Source organism: Oncorhynchus masou, chromosome 19 (assembly GCF_036934945.1).
Source record: "Oncorhynchus masou masou isolate Uvic2021 chromosome 19, UVic_Omas_1.1, whole genome shotgun sequence".
Taxonomy (NCBI): domain Eukaryota; kingdom Metazoa; phylum Chordata; class Actinopteri; order Salmoniformes; family Salmonidae; genus Oncorhynchus; species Oncorhynchus masou.
In genome coordinates this window covers 2325777-2339380 of record NC_088230.1, presented here as the reverse complement: position 1 = coordinate 2339380, position 13604 = coordinate 2325777, and the positions used below count along the sequence as shown (strand labels likewise).

At 50.5% G+C, this 13604-nt stretch overlaps 1 protein-coding gene across 1 annotated transcript in view; it reads right to left on the bottom strand.

Moving 5' to 3' along the window:
* Positions 1 to 121: 121 nt before the first annotated feature.
* The window catches only part of LOC135505711 (serine/threonine-protein kinase PAK 5-like), a 121649-nt gene continuing 108166 nt past the window's right edge, over positions 122 to 13604 (bottom strand). The window contains 3 exon segments of the mRNA XM_064924772.1: positions 122 to 1691; positions 1812 to 1946; positions 3874 to 3999. Coding sequence (XP_064780844.1) covers positions 1536 to 1691; positions 1812 to 1946; positions 3874 to 3999 — 417 coding nt within the window. The 3' untranslated portion in view covers positions 122 to 1535.

The following is a 13604-nucleotide window of genomic DNA, read 5'->3' as shown; positions in this document are numbered from 1 at the left end:
GTGAATGATGTGTTAAAAACAAAATGGGGTTACACTTTCCAATTAGAACTGAGAATCAGATCGCGGCACAGTTGTTTGTGTGTGTGTGTGTGTGTGTGCGAGAGAGAGAGAGAGAGGAGAGAGAGAGAGAGAGAGAGAGAGAGAGAGAGAGAGAGAGAGAGAGAGAGAGAAGGAACAGATGGCAGCCAGGATGTGTGGGAGTAGAAAAACAGGCCTTTTACCACTGTGTGTATCAGACTGAGAAGCTCAGATATTGCTATAGGAGTCTTGGATGAGTGTCCATTGAATTTATAGGAGTGTCATGATGGGTAAAGAATCTCTTTTACAAATAAACTGATATCTTCTCTTATCTTTCCACTCAAACAGTGCTACGTGGGATTTGTAAAAAATGTCATTTTTTCTAAAGGTTAATAAATGATGGTGATGATGGATATGCTTGGGGTATTGCTTGTATGATATAACCAACATCACTGTTTGGCTGTTGATATTTATAAACGTAAAACAAAAAGAAAGGCCACACTACCAAAAAATAAACCTTTCAATTCAAAAAAATAAATAAATACTTTAAAACAGCATACAAAATTCTGGCCTTACCCTTTTTCCACACTCAATTGAGGTTCTGTCCACAAATGTGGGATAATAAATATATTCATGTTCATTTTTGTAACAGTTAGGGGTTAAATTCTTAATGAAAAAATGGATTATTATTATAAACAGTAGGAAAGATCTTCGCAGAAACTCTGATTTCTATGTAATACTGCCCATATCACAATGGTCACGACACAATAAAATACTGCAAATTATCAAAACTGTACAGAAAAACTTACATATTTCTCTAAAATACATTTTCACTGTTAGTGTGAGAAAAGAGAAGTGAAGAGAGCGATGTTTTTATTCCACCAATAGGCGAACAGCCTGTCTTCTAGCCAGACTAAGACACACCCACACCGCCCCAACTCAGACATCACCAAATACTCGTCAACACCAAATGCTGCTTCCTGATTGCTCTGAGATCTAATGCTCATGTCTGGGGGTGGTGGGCGTGTCTCATAGGTCCCTCAACACGGCTGCCAGCCAGGCAGTGTCAGCTGATCACTGCACACCGTCTACGCTCTAGTCGATGGCTACTACAGTACAACTCTACAGGACTCACAGACAGCCTAGTAAGAGAGGAAACTGCACTGGGACGACCCACCCTACTGGTCTAGCAGCCTAGTGAAGCCAAAGAGTACGAACCAAAAGGCTCGCATTTGTTAGCATTTGGCGCCCGTATAAGCAATAAGCCTGCCACAGAAGACTGAAGAAGAGACTCCTACAGTACAGTCCCCTATGCTCCAGTGTTGAACTTTATATAGTATTTTTCAAAATAGAAGATATCATGTTTCTCTTTAATCTTTTCTTTGTAAATAATTCCTCTAGCTAAACTACTGCTCGGTTACAGGTGTGAGTGTTTGTTTTAGTGGCGTAGTCTCTCAGGTCATGTGGGTGTTTGTTTGGCAGGGTGTGTGGCGCCGCCCTGGTGGCGGGAGGTCAGGTCAGCGGTGGCGGTAGTGCCTCATTAGGGGGACGATGCAAGATGGGGGGCCCGAGAGCTTGAGGAAGGGGTGCTGGAGCAGCTCCTGGGCTGTGGCTCGCTGAGACGGCTCTCTAACTAACATCAGGTCGAGGAAGGCCCTCATAACCGATGATACCTGAAGGAGAGAAAAAGAACACATGACTATTTATTTGATTTGGGGGAATAACTGACATCAATAAAAATGTCTGTAAATGTGCCAATTAAAATTCTAATTAAAAAAATGAACCCTGCTGACCTTGTGTGACTCCTTTAGCCGTGGGGGCAGGTTGTCTCGTATCCTCCTCATGGCCTGTAGAGGGGGTTCGTTAAAGTACGGGGGTTCCCCATCTATCATCTCTATCACCATGATGCCCAACGACCAGATATCCACCTAGCAGGCAGTGTGGACGGTGTTATTGTCTTTTTTCACAGCTCACTTTCTACAACATTATGCAACGGGTGGGCCTAATCCTGAATGGTGATTGGTCTATTCCACAATATACTATGACGTTAAAATGCCCATTTACTCTGTGCCATATGTCTGCGCAATCCACTGTCTCATCAGCCAAGCAAGGCCCGTTTTAAACATGATCTCCACTATAAACAGCATCTAGACATTATCTCACATTCCACTGTCTCATCAGCCAAGCAAGGCCCGTTTTAAACATGATCTCCACTATAAACAGCATCTAGACATTATCTCACATTCCACTGTCTCATCAGCCAAGCAAGGCCCGTTTTAAACATGATCTCCACTATAAACAGCATCTAGACATTATCTCACATTCCACTGTCTCATCAGCCAAGCAAGGCCCGTTTTAAACATGATCTCCACTATAAAAAGAATCTAGACATTATCTCCCATTTCTTTAAGATGACCATTTAATTTTCAACAGAGGAGATTTGTGTAAACCTTGCTGTCTGTCTCTCCGACATTTGCAACATTGTTTCGATATTAAAAATTAGTTCTCCAGCTGTCCCATAGTAATGAACGTGTCGGGGTCGGGACGAGGCAGACAGGGAGGCAGCATTTCTCAGCCAGTTGAAATCATGAATCAGCTGGCATCATTTTTATGGATATTTTCAAAGAAATGTCAATTGAAAAAAAGATCAAACGAAACGAAGTGCAGCTAGTTTGCAGTCTTTCCAGCTTCAAAACGTTTTATACATTTGCAAACATTTCTATAAACCCATTTTTGCTTTGTCATTATGGGGTATTGTGTGTAGACTGATGAGGACAAAACAACTATTTCATCCATTTTAGAATAAGGCCTGACAACAGCCGTCTCAGGCCTGACAACAGCCGTCTCAGGCCTGACAACAGCCGTCTCAGGCCTGACAACAGCCGTCTCAGGCCTGACAACAGCCGTCTCAGGCCTGACAACACCCGTCTCAGGCCTGACAACACCCGTCTCAGGCCTGACAACAGCCGTCTCAGGCCTGACAACACCCGTCTCAGGCCTGACAACAGCCGTCTCAGGCCTGACAACACCCGTCTCAGGCCTGACAACACCCGTCTCAGGCCTGACAACAGCCGTCTCAGGCCTGACAACAGCCGTCTCAGGCCTGACAACAGCCGTCTCAGGCCTGACAACACCCGTCTCAGGCCTGACAACACCCGTCTCAGGCCTGACAACAGCCGTCTCAGGCCTGACAACACCCGTCTCAGGCCTGACAACAGCCGTCTCATGCCTGACAACACCCGTCTCAGGCCTGACAACACCCGTCTCAGGCCTGACAACACCCGTCTCATGCCTGACAACAGCCGTCTCAGGCCTGACAACACCCGTCTCAGGCCTGACAACAGCCGTCTCAGGCCTGACAACACCCGTCTCAGGCCTGACAACACCCGTCTCAGGCCTGACAACACCCGTCTCAGGCCTGACAACACCCGTCTCAGGCCTGACAACACCCGTCTCAGGCCTGACAACACCCGTCTCAGGCCTGACAACAGCCGTCTCAGGCCTGACAACACCCGTCTCAGGCCTGACAACAGCCGTCTCAGGCCTGACAACACCCGTCTCAGGCCTGACAACAGCCGTCTCAGGCCTGACAACACCCGTCTCAGGCCTGACAACAGCCGTCTCAGGCCTGACAACACCCGTCTCATGCCTGACAACACCCGTCTCAGGCCTGACAACACCCGTCTCAGGCCTGACAACACCCGTCTCAGGCCTGACAACACCCGTCTCAGGCCTGACAACAGCCGTCTCATGCCTGACAACACCCGTCTCAGGCCTGACAACAGCCAATACTTCCTCAAAACACAGGCTCCACTCACTTATTCAGACGTGTTATTTGTCAACGTGTGTCCTTACCTCCGTGCCGTAGGGTAACCGTGAGATGACCTCCGGTGCCATCCAGTAGGGCGTGCCCACCAGAGACTTCCTCTTGGGCACCTCTTTGGACACTTGGGCGCAGAAGCCAAAGTCTGACAGCTTGATCTGTAGGAACAAAACATTTGGTTGATCATCTTTCGTACAAGGGGAAACAAAAATCCCATATAAAATTCAATTTTTTTACCAGTATACATTATGGATGTGTGTTGCCTTTTTCTGAAAATATATTTAAGGACAGTATGAATATTTCACAATTTTCTTTCAATTGAAACCCTCTGTGTTTTTACCATTAAATGGAACATTGACCTCTTGGGATGAAGAGGTTTTCATATAAGCCACTCTAATCCTGCTTCTATTATCCCTTAATTAGCCATCCATCACATTCCAGCAGCTCGTTAAGAGGCATTACGCTGGCTTTAATTAATAAGGACTGGGTGCTAATTGATTATGATCTCCTCTCCTCTCTCTCAAGTCCTGCAGTCAGAGGCAAATGAGGAGTTCGTACTGCATCACTGGCAACAGCACAGAGGTAGGTTATTGTGTGTGTAGGGCAGAGTTTAGCAACATTACATTGTAAGTAACATTGTATCATTTGGCGTCATGTGAGAAACTGGGTGTAAGGGTCAGTGGCGTGTATTCATGGATGCCAAGAGAAGACAGACCCCCCAAAAAATAATATATATATAAAAATAAAACAACCTCTTTCGTCTCTCTGTGTTTCATAATTTTCATAATTTTCTCTGATGCTGATCAAAAACAGCCCCCCTCTGTCTCGGTGTGTGTTGGCTCTCTGATGCTGATCAAAAACAGCCCCTCTGTCTCGGTGTGTGTAGGCTCTCTGATGCTGATCAAAAACAGCCCCCCTCTGTCTCGGTGTGTGTTGGCTCTCTGATGCTGATCAAAAACAGCCCCTCTGTCTCGGTGTGTGTTGGCTCTCTGATGCTGATCAAAAACAGCCCCCCTCTGTCTCGGTGTGTGTTGGCTCTCTGATGCTGATCAAAAAGAGCCCCCCTCTGTCTCGGTGTGTGTTGGCTCTCTGATGCTGATCAAAAACAGCCCCTCTGTCTCGGTGTGTGTAGGCTCTCTGATGCTGATCAAAAACAGCCCCTCTCTGTCTCGGTGTGTGTTGGCTCTCTGATGCTGATCAAAAACAGCCCCCCTCTGTCTAGGTGTGTGTAGGCTCTCTGATGCTGATCAAAAACAGCCCCCCTCTGTCTCGGTGTGTGTAGGCTCTCTGATGCTGATCAAAAAGAGCCCCCTCTGTCTCGGTGTGTGTAGGCTCTCTGATGCTGATCAAAAACAGCCCCTCTGTCTCGGTGTGTGTAGGCTCTCTGATGCTGATCAAAAACAGCCCCCCTCTGTCTCGGTGTGTGTAGGCTCTCTGATGCTGATCAAAAACAGCCCCTCTGTCTCGGTGTGTGTTGGCTCTCTGATGCTGATCAAAAACAGCCCCTCTCTGTCTCGGTGTGTGTTGGCTCTCTGATGCTGATCAAAAACAGCCCCTCTGTCTCGGTGTGTGTTGGTTCTCTGATGCTGATCAAAAACAGCCCCCCTCTGTCTAGGTGTGTGTTGGCTCTCTGATGCTGATCAAAAACAGCCCCTCTGTCTCGGTGTGTGTAGGCTCTCTGATGCTGATCAAAAACAGCCCCTCTGTCTCGGTGTGTGTTGGCTCTCTGATGCTGATCAGAAAGAGCCCCTCTGTCTCGGTGTGTGTAGGCTCTCTGATGCTGATCAAAAACAGCCCCTCTGTCTCGGTGTGTGTTGGCTCTCTGATGCTGATCAAAAACAGCCCCTCTGTCTCGGTGTGTGTAGGCTCTCTGATGCTGATCAAAAACAGCCCCCTCTGTCTCGGTGTGTGTTGGCTCTCTGATGCTGATCAAAAGAGCCCCCTCTGTCTCGGTGTGTGTTGGCTCTCTGATGCTGATCAAAAACAGCCCCTCTGTCTCGGTGTGTGTAGGCTCTCTGATGCTGATCAAAAACAGCCCCTCTGTCTCGGTGTGTGTAGGCTCTCTGATGCTGATCAAAAACAGCCCCCCTCTGTCTCGGTGTGTGTTGGCTCTCTGATGCTGATCAAAAAGAGCCCCCCTCTGTCTCGGTGTGTGTAGGCTCTCTGATGCTGATCAAAAAGAGCCCCCCTCTGTCTCGGTGTGTGTAGGCTCTGTGATGCTGATCAAAAACAGCCCCTCTGTCTCGGTGTGTGTAGGCTCTCTGATGCTGATCAAAAACAGCCCCTCTGTCTCGGTGTGTGTAGGCTCTCTGATGCTGATCAAAAACAGCCCCCCTCTGTCTCGGTGTGTGTTGGCTCTCTGATGCTGATCAAAAAGAGCCCCCCTCTGTCTCGGTGTGTGTAGGCTCTCTGATGCTGATCAAAAACAGCCCCTCTGTCTCGGTGTGTGTTGGCTCTCTGATGCTGATCAAAAACAGCCCCCCTCTGTCTCGGTGTGTGTTGGCTCTCTGATGCTGATCAAAAAGAGCCCCCCTCTGTCTCGGTGTGTGTTGGCTCTCTGATGCTGATCAAAAACAGCCCCTCTGTCTCGGTGTGTGTAGGCTCTCTGATGCTGATCAAAAACAGCCCCTCTGTCTCGGTGTGTGTAGGCTCTCTGATGCTGATCAAAAACAGCCCCCCTCTGTCTCGGTGTGTGTTGGCTCTCTGATGCTGATCAAAAACAGCCCCTCTGTCTCGGTGTGTGTTGGCTCTCTGATGCTGATCAAAAACAGCCCCCCTCTGTCTCGGTGTGTGTAGGCTCTCTGATGCTGATCAAAAACAGCCCCCTCTGTCTCGGTGTGTGTAGGCTCTCTGATGCTGATCAAAAGAGCCCCCTCTGTCTCGGTGTGTGTAGGCTCTCTGATGCTGATCAAAAAGAGCCCCCCTCTGTCTCGGTGTGTGTTGGCTCTCTGATGCTGATCAAAAACAGCCCCTCTGTCTCGGTGTGTGTTGGCTCTCTGATGCTGATCAAAAAGAGCCCCCCTCTGTCTCGGTGTGTGTAGGCTCTCTGATGCTGATCAAAAACAGCCCCTCTGTCTCGGTGTGTGTTGGCTCTCTGATGCTGATCAAAAACAGCCCCTCTGTCTCGGTGTGTGTAGGCTCTCTGATGCTGATCAAAAACAGCCCCTCTGTCTCGGTGTGTGTAGGCTCTCTGATGCTGATCAAAAACAGCCCCTCTCTGTCTCGGTGTGTGTAGGCTCTCTGATGCTGATCAAAAACAGCCCCCCTCTGTCTCGGTGTGTGTTGGCTCTCTGATGCTGATCAAAAAGAGCCCCCCTCTGTCTCGGTGTGTGTTGGCTCTCTGATGCTGATCAAAAACAGCCCCTCTGTCTCGGTGTGTGTAGGCTCTCTGATGCTGATCAAAAAGAGCCCCCCTCTGTCTCGGTGTGTGTAGGCTCTCTGATGCTGATCAAAAACAGCCCCTCTGTCTCGGTGTGTGTAGGCTCTCTGATGCTGATCAAAAACAGCCCCTCTGTCTCGGTGTGTGTAGGCTCTCTGATGCTGATCAAAAACAGCCCCTCTGTCTCGGTGTGTGTAGGCTCTCTGATGCTGATCAAAAACAGCCCCTCTCTGTCTCGGTGTGTGTTGGCTCTCTGATGCTGATCAAAAAGAGCCCCCCTCTGTCTCGGTGTGTGTTGGCTCTCTGATGCTGATCAAAAAGAGCCCCCCTCTGTCTCGGTGTGTGTAGGCTCTCTGATGCTGATCAAAAACAGCCCCTCTGTCTCGGTGTGTGTAGGCTCTCTGATGCTGATCAAAAACAGCCCCTCTGTCTCGGTGTGTGTAGGCTCTCTGATGCTGATCAAAAACAGCCCCTCTCTGTCTCGGTGTGTGTTGGCTCTCTGATGCTGATCAAAAGAGCCCCCTCTGTCTCGGTGTGTGTTGGCTCTCTGATGCTGATCAAAAAGAGCCCCCTCTGTCTCGGTGTGTGTTGGCTCTCTGATGCTGATCAAAAAGAGCCCCCTCTGTCTCGGTGTGTGTAGGCTCTGTGATGCTGATCAAAAACAGCCCCTCTGTCTCGGTGTGTGTAGGCTCTCTGATGCTGATCAAAAACAGCCCCCCTCTGTCTCGGTGTGTGTTGGCTCTCTGATGCTGATCAAAAAGAGCCCCTCTGTCTCGGTGTGTGTAGGCTCTCTGATGCTGATCAAAAACAGCCCCTCTGTCTCGGTGTGTGTTGGCTCTCTGATGCTGATCAAAAACAGCCCCTCTGTCTCGGTGTGTGTTGGCTCTCTGATGCTGATCAAAAACAGCCCCTCTGTCTCGGTGTGTGTTGGCTCTCTGATGCTGATCAAAAACAGCCCCTCTGTCTCGGTGTGTGTTGGCTCTCTGATGCTGATCAAAAACAGCCCCTCTGTCTCGGTGTGTGTTGGCTCTCTGATGCTGATCAAAAACAGCCCCTCTGTCTCGGTGTGTGTAGGCTCTCTGATGCTGATCAAAACAGCCCCCCTCTGTCTCGGTGTGTGTAGGCTCTCTGATGCTGATCAAAAACAGCCCCTCTGTCTCGGTGTGTGTAGGCTCTCTGATGCTGATCAAAAACAGCCCCCCTCTGTCTCGGTGTGTGTAGGCTCTCTGATGCTGATCAGAAACAGCCCCTCTGTCTCGGTGTGTGTTGGCTCTCTGATGCTGATCAAAAAGAGCCCCTCTGTCTCGGTGTGTGTTGGCTCTCTGATGCTGATCAAAAACAGCCCCTCTGTCTCGGTGTGTGTAGGCTCTCTGATGCTGATCAAAAACAGCCCCCCTCTGTCTCGGTGTGTGTTGGTTCTCTGATGCTGATCAAAAACAGCCCCTCTGTCTCGGTGTGTGTTGGCTCTCTGATGCTGATCAAAAACAGCCCCTCTGTCTCGGTGTGTGTAGGCTCTCTGATGCTGATCAAAAACAGCCCCCTCTGTCTCGGTGTGTGTTGGCTCTCTGATGCTGATCAAAAAGAGCCCCCTCTGTCTCGGTGTGTGTTGGCTCTCTGATGCTGATCAAAAACAGCCCCTCTGTCTCGGTGTGTGTAGGCTCTCTGATGCTGATCAAAAGAGCCCCCCTCTGTCTCGGTGTGTGTTGGCTCTCTGATGCTGATCAAAAACAGCCCCCCTCTGTCTCGGTGTGTGTAGGCTCTCTGATGCTGATCAAAAAGAGCCCCTCTGTCTCGGTGTGTGTTGGCTCTCTGATGCTGATCAAAAACAGCCCCTCTGTCTCGGTGTGTGTTGGCTCTCTGATGCTGATCAAAAACAGCCCCCTCTGTCTCGGTGTGTGTAGGCTCTCTGATGCTGATCAAAAACAGCCCCCTCTGTCTCGGTGTGTGTTGGCTCTCTGATGCTGATCAAAAACAGCCCCTCTGTCTCGGTGTGTGTTGGCTCTCTGATGCTGATCAAAACAGCCCCCTCTGTCTCGGTGTGTGTTGGCTCTCTGATGCTGATCAAAAACAGCCCCTCTGTCTCGGTGTGTGTTGGCTCTCTGATGCTGATCAAAAACAGCCCCCTCTGTCTCGGTGTGTGTTGGCTCTCTGATGCTGATCAAAAACAGCCCCTCTGTCTCGGTGTGTGTTGGCTCTCTGATGCTGATCAAAAAGAGCCCCCTCTGTCTCGGTGTGTGTAGGGTCTCTGATGCTGATCAAAAACAGCCCCTCTGTCTCGGTGTGTGTAGGCTCTCTGATGCTGATCAAAAACAGCCCCTCTGTCTCGGTGTGTGTTGGCTCTCTGTTGCTGATCAAAAACAGCCCCTCTGTCTCGGTGTGTGTTGGCTCTCTGATGCTGATCAAAAACAGCCCCTCTGTCTCGGTGTGTGTTGGCTCTCTGATGCTGATCAAAAACAGCCCCCCTCTGTCTCGGTGTGTGTTGGCTCTCTGATGCTGATCAAAAAGAGCCCCCCTCTGTCTCGGTGTGTGTAGGCTCTCTGATGCTGATCAAAAAGAGCCCCCCTCTGTCTCGGTGTGTGTAGGCTCTCTGATGCTGATCAAAAAGAGCCCCCCTCTGTCTCGGTGTGTGTAGGCTCTCTGATGCTGATAAAAACAGCCCCTCTGTCTCGGTGTGTGTAGGCTCTCTGATGCTGATCAAAAACAGCCCCCCTCTGTCTCGGTGTGTGTTGGCTCTCTGATGCTGATCAAAAACAGCCCCTCTGTCTCGGTGTGTGTTGGCTCTCTGATGCTGATCAAAAACAGCCCCCTCTGTCTCGGTGTGTGTTGGCTCTCTGATGCTGATCAAAAACAGCCCCCTCTGTCTCGGTGTGTGTTGGCTCTCTGATGCTGATCAAAAACAGCCCCCTCTGTCTCGGTGTGTGTAGGCTCTCTGATGCTGATCAAAAACAGCCCCCTCTGTCTCGGTGTGTGTTGGCTCTCTGATGCTGATCAAAAACAGCCCCTCTGTCTCGGTGTGTGTTGGCTCTCTGATGCTGATCAAAAACAGCCCCCTCTGTCTCGGTGTGTGTAGGCTCTCTGATGCTGATCAGAAACAGCCCCCCTCTGTCTCGGTGTGTGTAGGCTCTCTGATGCTGATCAAAAGAGCCCCCTCTGTCTCGGTGTGTGTTGGCTCTCTGATGCTGATCAAAAAGAGCCCCCCTCTGTCTCGTGTGTGTAGGCTCTCTGATGCTGATAAAAAACAGCCCCCCTCTGTCTCGGTGTGTTGGCTCTCTGATGCTGATCAAAAACAGCCCCTCTGTCTCGGGTGTGTTGGCTCTCTGATGCTGATCAAAAAGAGCCCCCTCTGTCTCGGTGTGTGTAGGCTCTCTGATGCTGATCAGAAACAGCCCCCTCTGTCTCGGTGTGTAGGCTCTCTGATGCTGATCAAAAACAGCCCCTCTGTCTCGGTGTGTGTTGGCTCTCTGATGCTGATCAAAAACAGCCCCCTCTGTCTCGGTGTGTGTTGGCTCTCTGATGCTGATCAAAAACAGCCCCTCTGTCTCGGTGTGTGTAGGCTCTCTGATGCTGATCAAAAAGAGCCCCCCTCTGTCTCGGTGTGTGTAGGCTCTCTGATGCTGATCAAAAGAGCCCCCCTCTGTCTCGGTGTGTGTAGGCTCTCTGATGCTGATCAAAAACAGCCCCTTTGTGTGTGTAGGCTCTCTGATGCTGATCAAAAACAGCCCCTCTGTCTCGGTGTGTGTAGGCTCTCTGATGCTGATCAAAAACAGCCCCCTCTGTCTCGGTGTGTGTTGGCTCTCTGATGCTGATCAAAAACAGCCCCTCTGTCTCGGTGTGTGTTGGCTCTCTGATGCTGATCAAAAACAGCCCCTCTGTCTCGGTGTGTGTAGGCTCTCTGATGCTGATCAAAAACAGCCCCCTCTGTCTCGGTGTGTGTTGGCTCTCTGATGCTGATCAAAAACAGCCCCCTCTGTCTCGGTGTGTGTTGGCTCTCTGATGCTGATCAAAAACAGCCCCCTCTGTCTCGGTGTGTGTTGGCTCTCTGATGCTGATCAAAAACAGCCCCCTCTGTCTCGGTGTGTGTTGGCTCTCTGATGCTGATCAAAAACAGCCCCTCTGTCTCGGTGTGTGTAGGCTCTCTGATGCTGATCAAAAACAGCCCCCTCTGTCTCGGTGTGTGTTGGCTCTCTGATGCTGATCAAAAACAGCCCCCTCTGTCTCGGTGTGTGTTGGCTCTCTGATGCTGATCAAAAACAGCCCCTCTGTCTCGTGTGTGTAGGCTCTCTGATGCTGATCAAAAACAGCCCCCTCTGTCTCGGTGTGTGTAGGCTCTCTGATGCTGATCAAAAACAGCCCCCTCTGTCTCGGTGTGTGTAGGCTCTCTGATGCTGATCAAAAAGAGCCCCCCTCTGTCTCGGTGTGTGTTGGCTCTCTGATGCTGATCAAAAACAGCCCCTCTGTCTCGGTGTGTGTAGGCTCTCTGATGCTGATCAAAAAGAGCCCCCTCTGTCTCGGTGTGTGTAGGCTCTCTGATGCTGATCAAAAACAGCCCCCTCTGTCTCGGTGTGTGTAGGCTCTCTGATGCTGATCAAAAACAGCCCCCCTCTGTCTCGGTGTGTGTAGGCTCTCTGATGCTGATCAAAAACAGCCCCTCTGTCTCGGTGTGTGTTGGCTCTCTGATGCTGATCAAAAACAGCCCCCTCTGTCTCGGTGTGTGTAGGCTCTCTGATGCTGATCAAAAACAGCCCCTCTGTCTCGGTGTGTGTAGGCTCTCTGATGCTGATCAAAAACAGCCCCTCTGTCTCGGTGTGTGTTGGCTCTCTGATGCTGATCAAAAACAGCCCCCTTTGTCTCGGTGTGTGTTGGCTCTCTGATGCTGATCAAAAACAGCCCCCCTCTGTCTCGGTGTGTGTTGGCTCTCTGATGCTGATCAAAAACAGCCCCCTCTGTCTCGGTGTGTGTAGGCTCTCTGATGCTGATCAAAAACAGCCCCCTCTGTCTCGGTGTGTGTAGGCTCTCTGATGCTGATCAAAAACAGCCCCCCTCTGTCTCGGTGTGTGTAGGCTCTCTGATGCTGATCAAAAACAGCCCCTCTGTCTCGGTGTGTGTAGGCTCTCTGATGCTGATCAAAAACAGCCCCTCTGTCTCGGTGTGTGTTGGCTCTCTGATGCTGATCAAAAACAGCCCCTCTGTCTCGGTGTGTGTAGGCTCTCTGATGCTGATCAAAAACAGCCCCTCTGTCTAGGTGTGTGTAGGCTCTCTGATGCTGATCAGAAACAGCCCCCCTCTGTCTCGGTGTGTGTTGGCTCTCTGATGCTGATCAAAAACAGCCCCTCTGTCTCGGTGTGTGTTGGCTCTCTGATGCTGATCAAAAACAGCCCCTCTGTCTCGGTGTGTGTTGGCTCTCTGATGCTGATCAAAAACAGCCCCTCTGTCTCGGTGTGTGTTGGCTCTCTGATGCTGATCAAAAACAGCCCCCCTCTGTCTCGGTGTGTGTAGGCTCTCTGATGCTGATCAGAAACAGCCCCTCTGTCTCGGTGTGTGTTGGCTCTCTGATGCTGATCAAAAACAGCCCCTCTGTCTCGGTGTGTGTAGGCTCTCTGATGCTGATCAAAAACAGCCCCCCTCTGTCTCGGTGTGTGTTGGCTCTCTGATGCTGATCAGAAAGAGCCCCTCTGTCTCGGTGTGTGTTGGCTCTCTGATGCTGATCAAAAACAGCCCCTCTGTCTCGGTGTGTGTAGGCTCTCTGATGCTGATCAAAAACAGCCCCCTCTGTCTCGGTGTGTGTAGGCTCTCTGATGCTGATCAAAAACAGCCCCTCTGTCTCGGTGTGTGTAGGCTCTCTGATGCTGATCAAAAACAGCCCCTCTGTCTCGGTGTGTGTTGGCTCTCTGATGCTGATCAGAAACAGCCCCCCTCTGTCTCGGTGTGTGTTGGCTCTCTGATGCTGATCAAAAACAGCCCCTCTGTCTCGGTGTGTGTTGGCTCTCTGATGCTGATCAGAAACAGCCCCCCTCTGTCTCGGTGTGTGTTGGCTCTCTGATGCTGATCAGAAACAGCCCCCCTCTGTCTCGGTGTGTGTTGGCTCTCTGATGCTGATCAAAAACAGCCCCTCTGTCTCGGTGTGTGTTGGCTCTCTGATGCTGATCAGAAACAGCCCCTCTGTCTCGGTGTGTGTTGGCTCTCTGATGCTGATCAAAAACAGCCCCTCTGTCTCGGTGTGTGTAGGCTCTCTGATGCTGATCAAAAACAGCCCCCCTCTGTCTCGGTGTGTGTAGGCTCTCTGATGCTGATCAGAAACAGCCCCCTCTGTCTCGGTGTGTGTTGGCTCTCTGATGCTGATCAAAAACAGCCCCCCTCTGTCTCGGTGTGTGTAGGCTCTCTGAT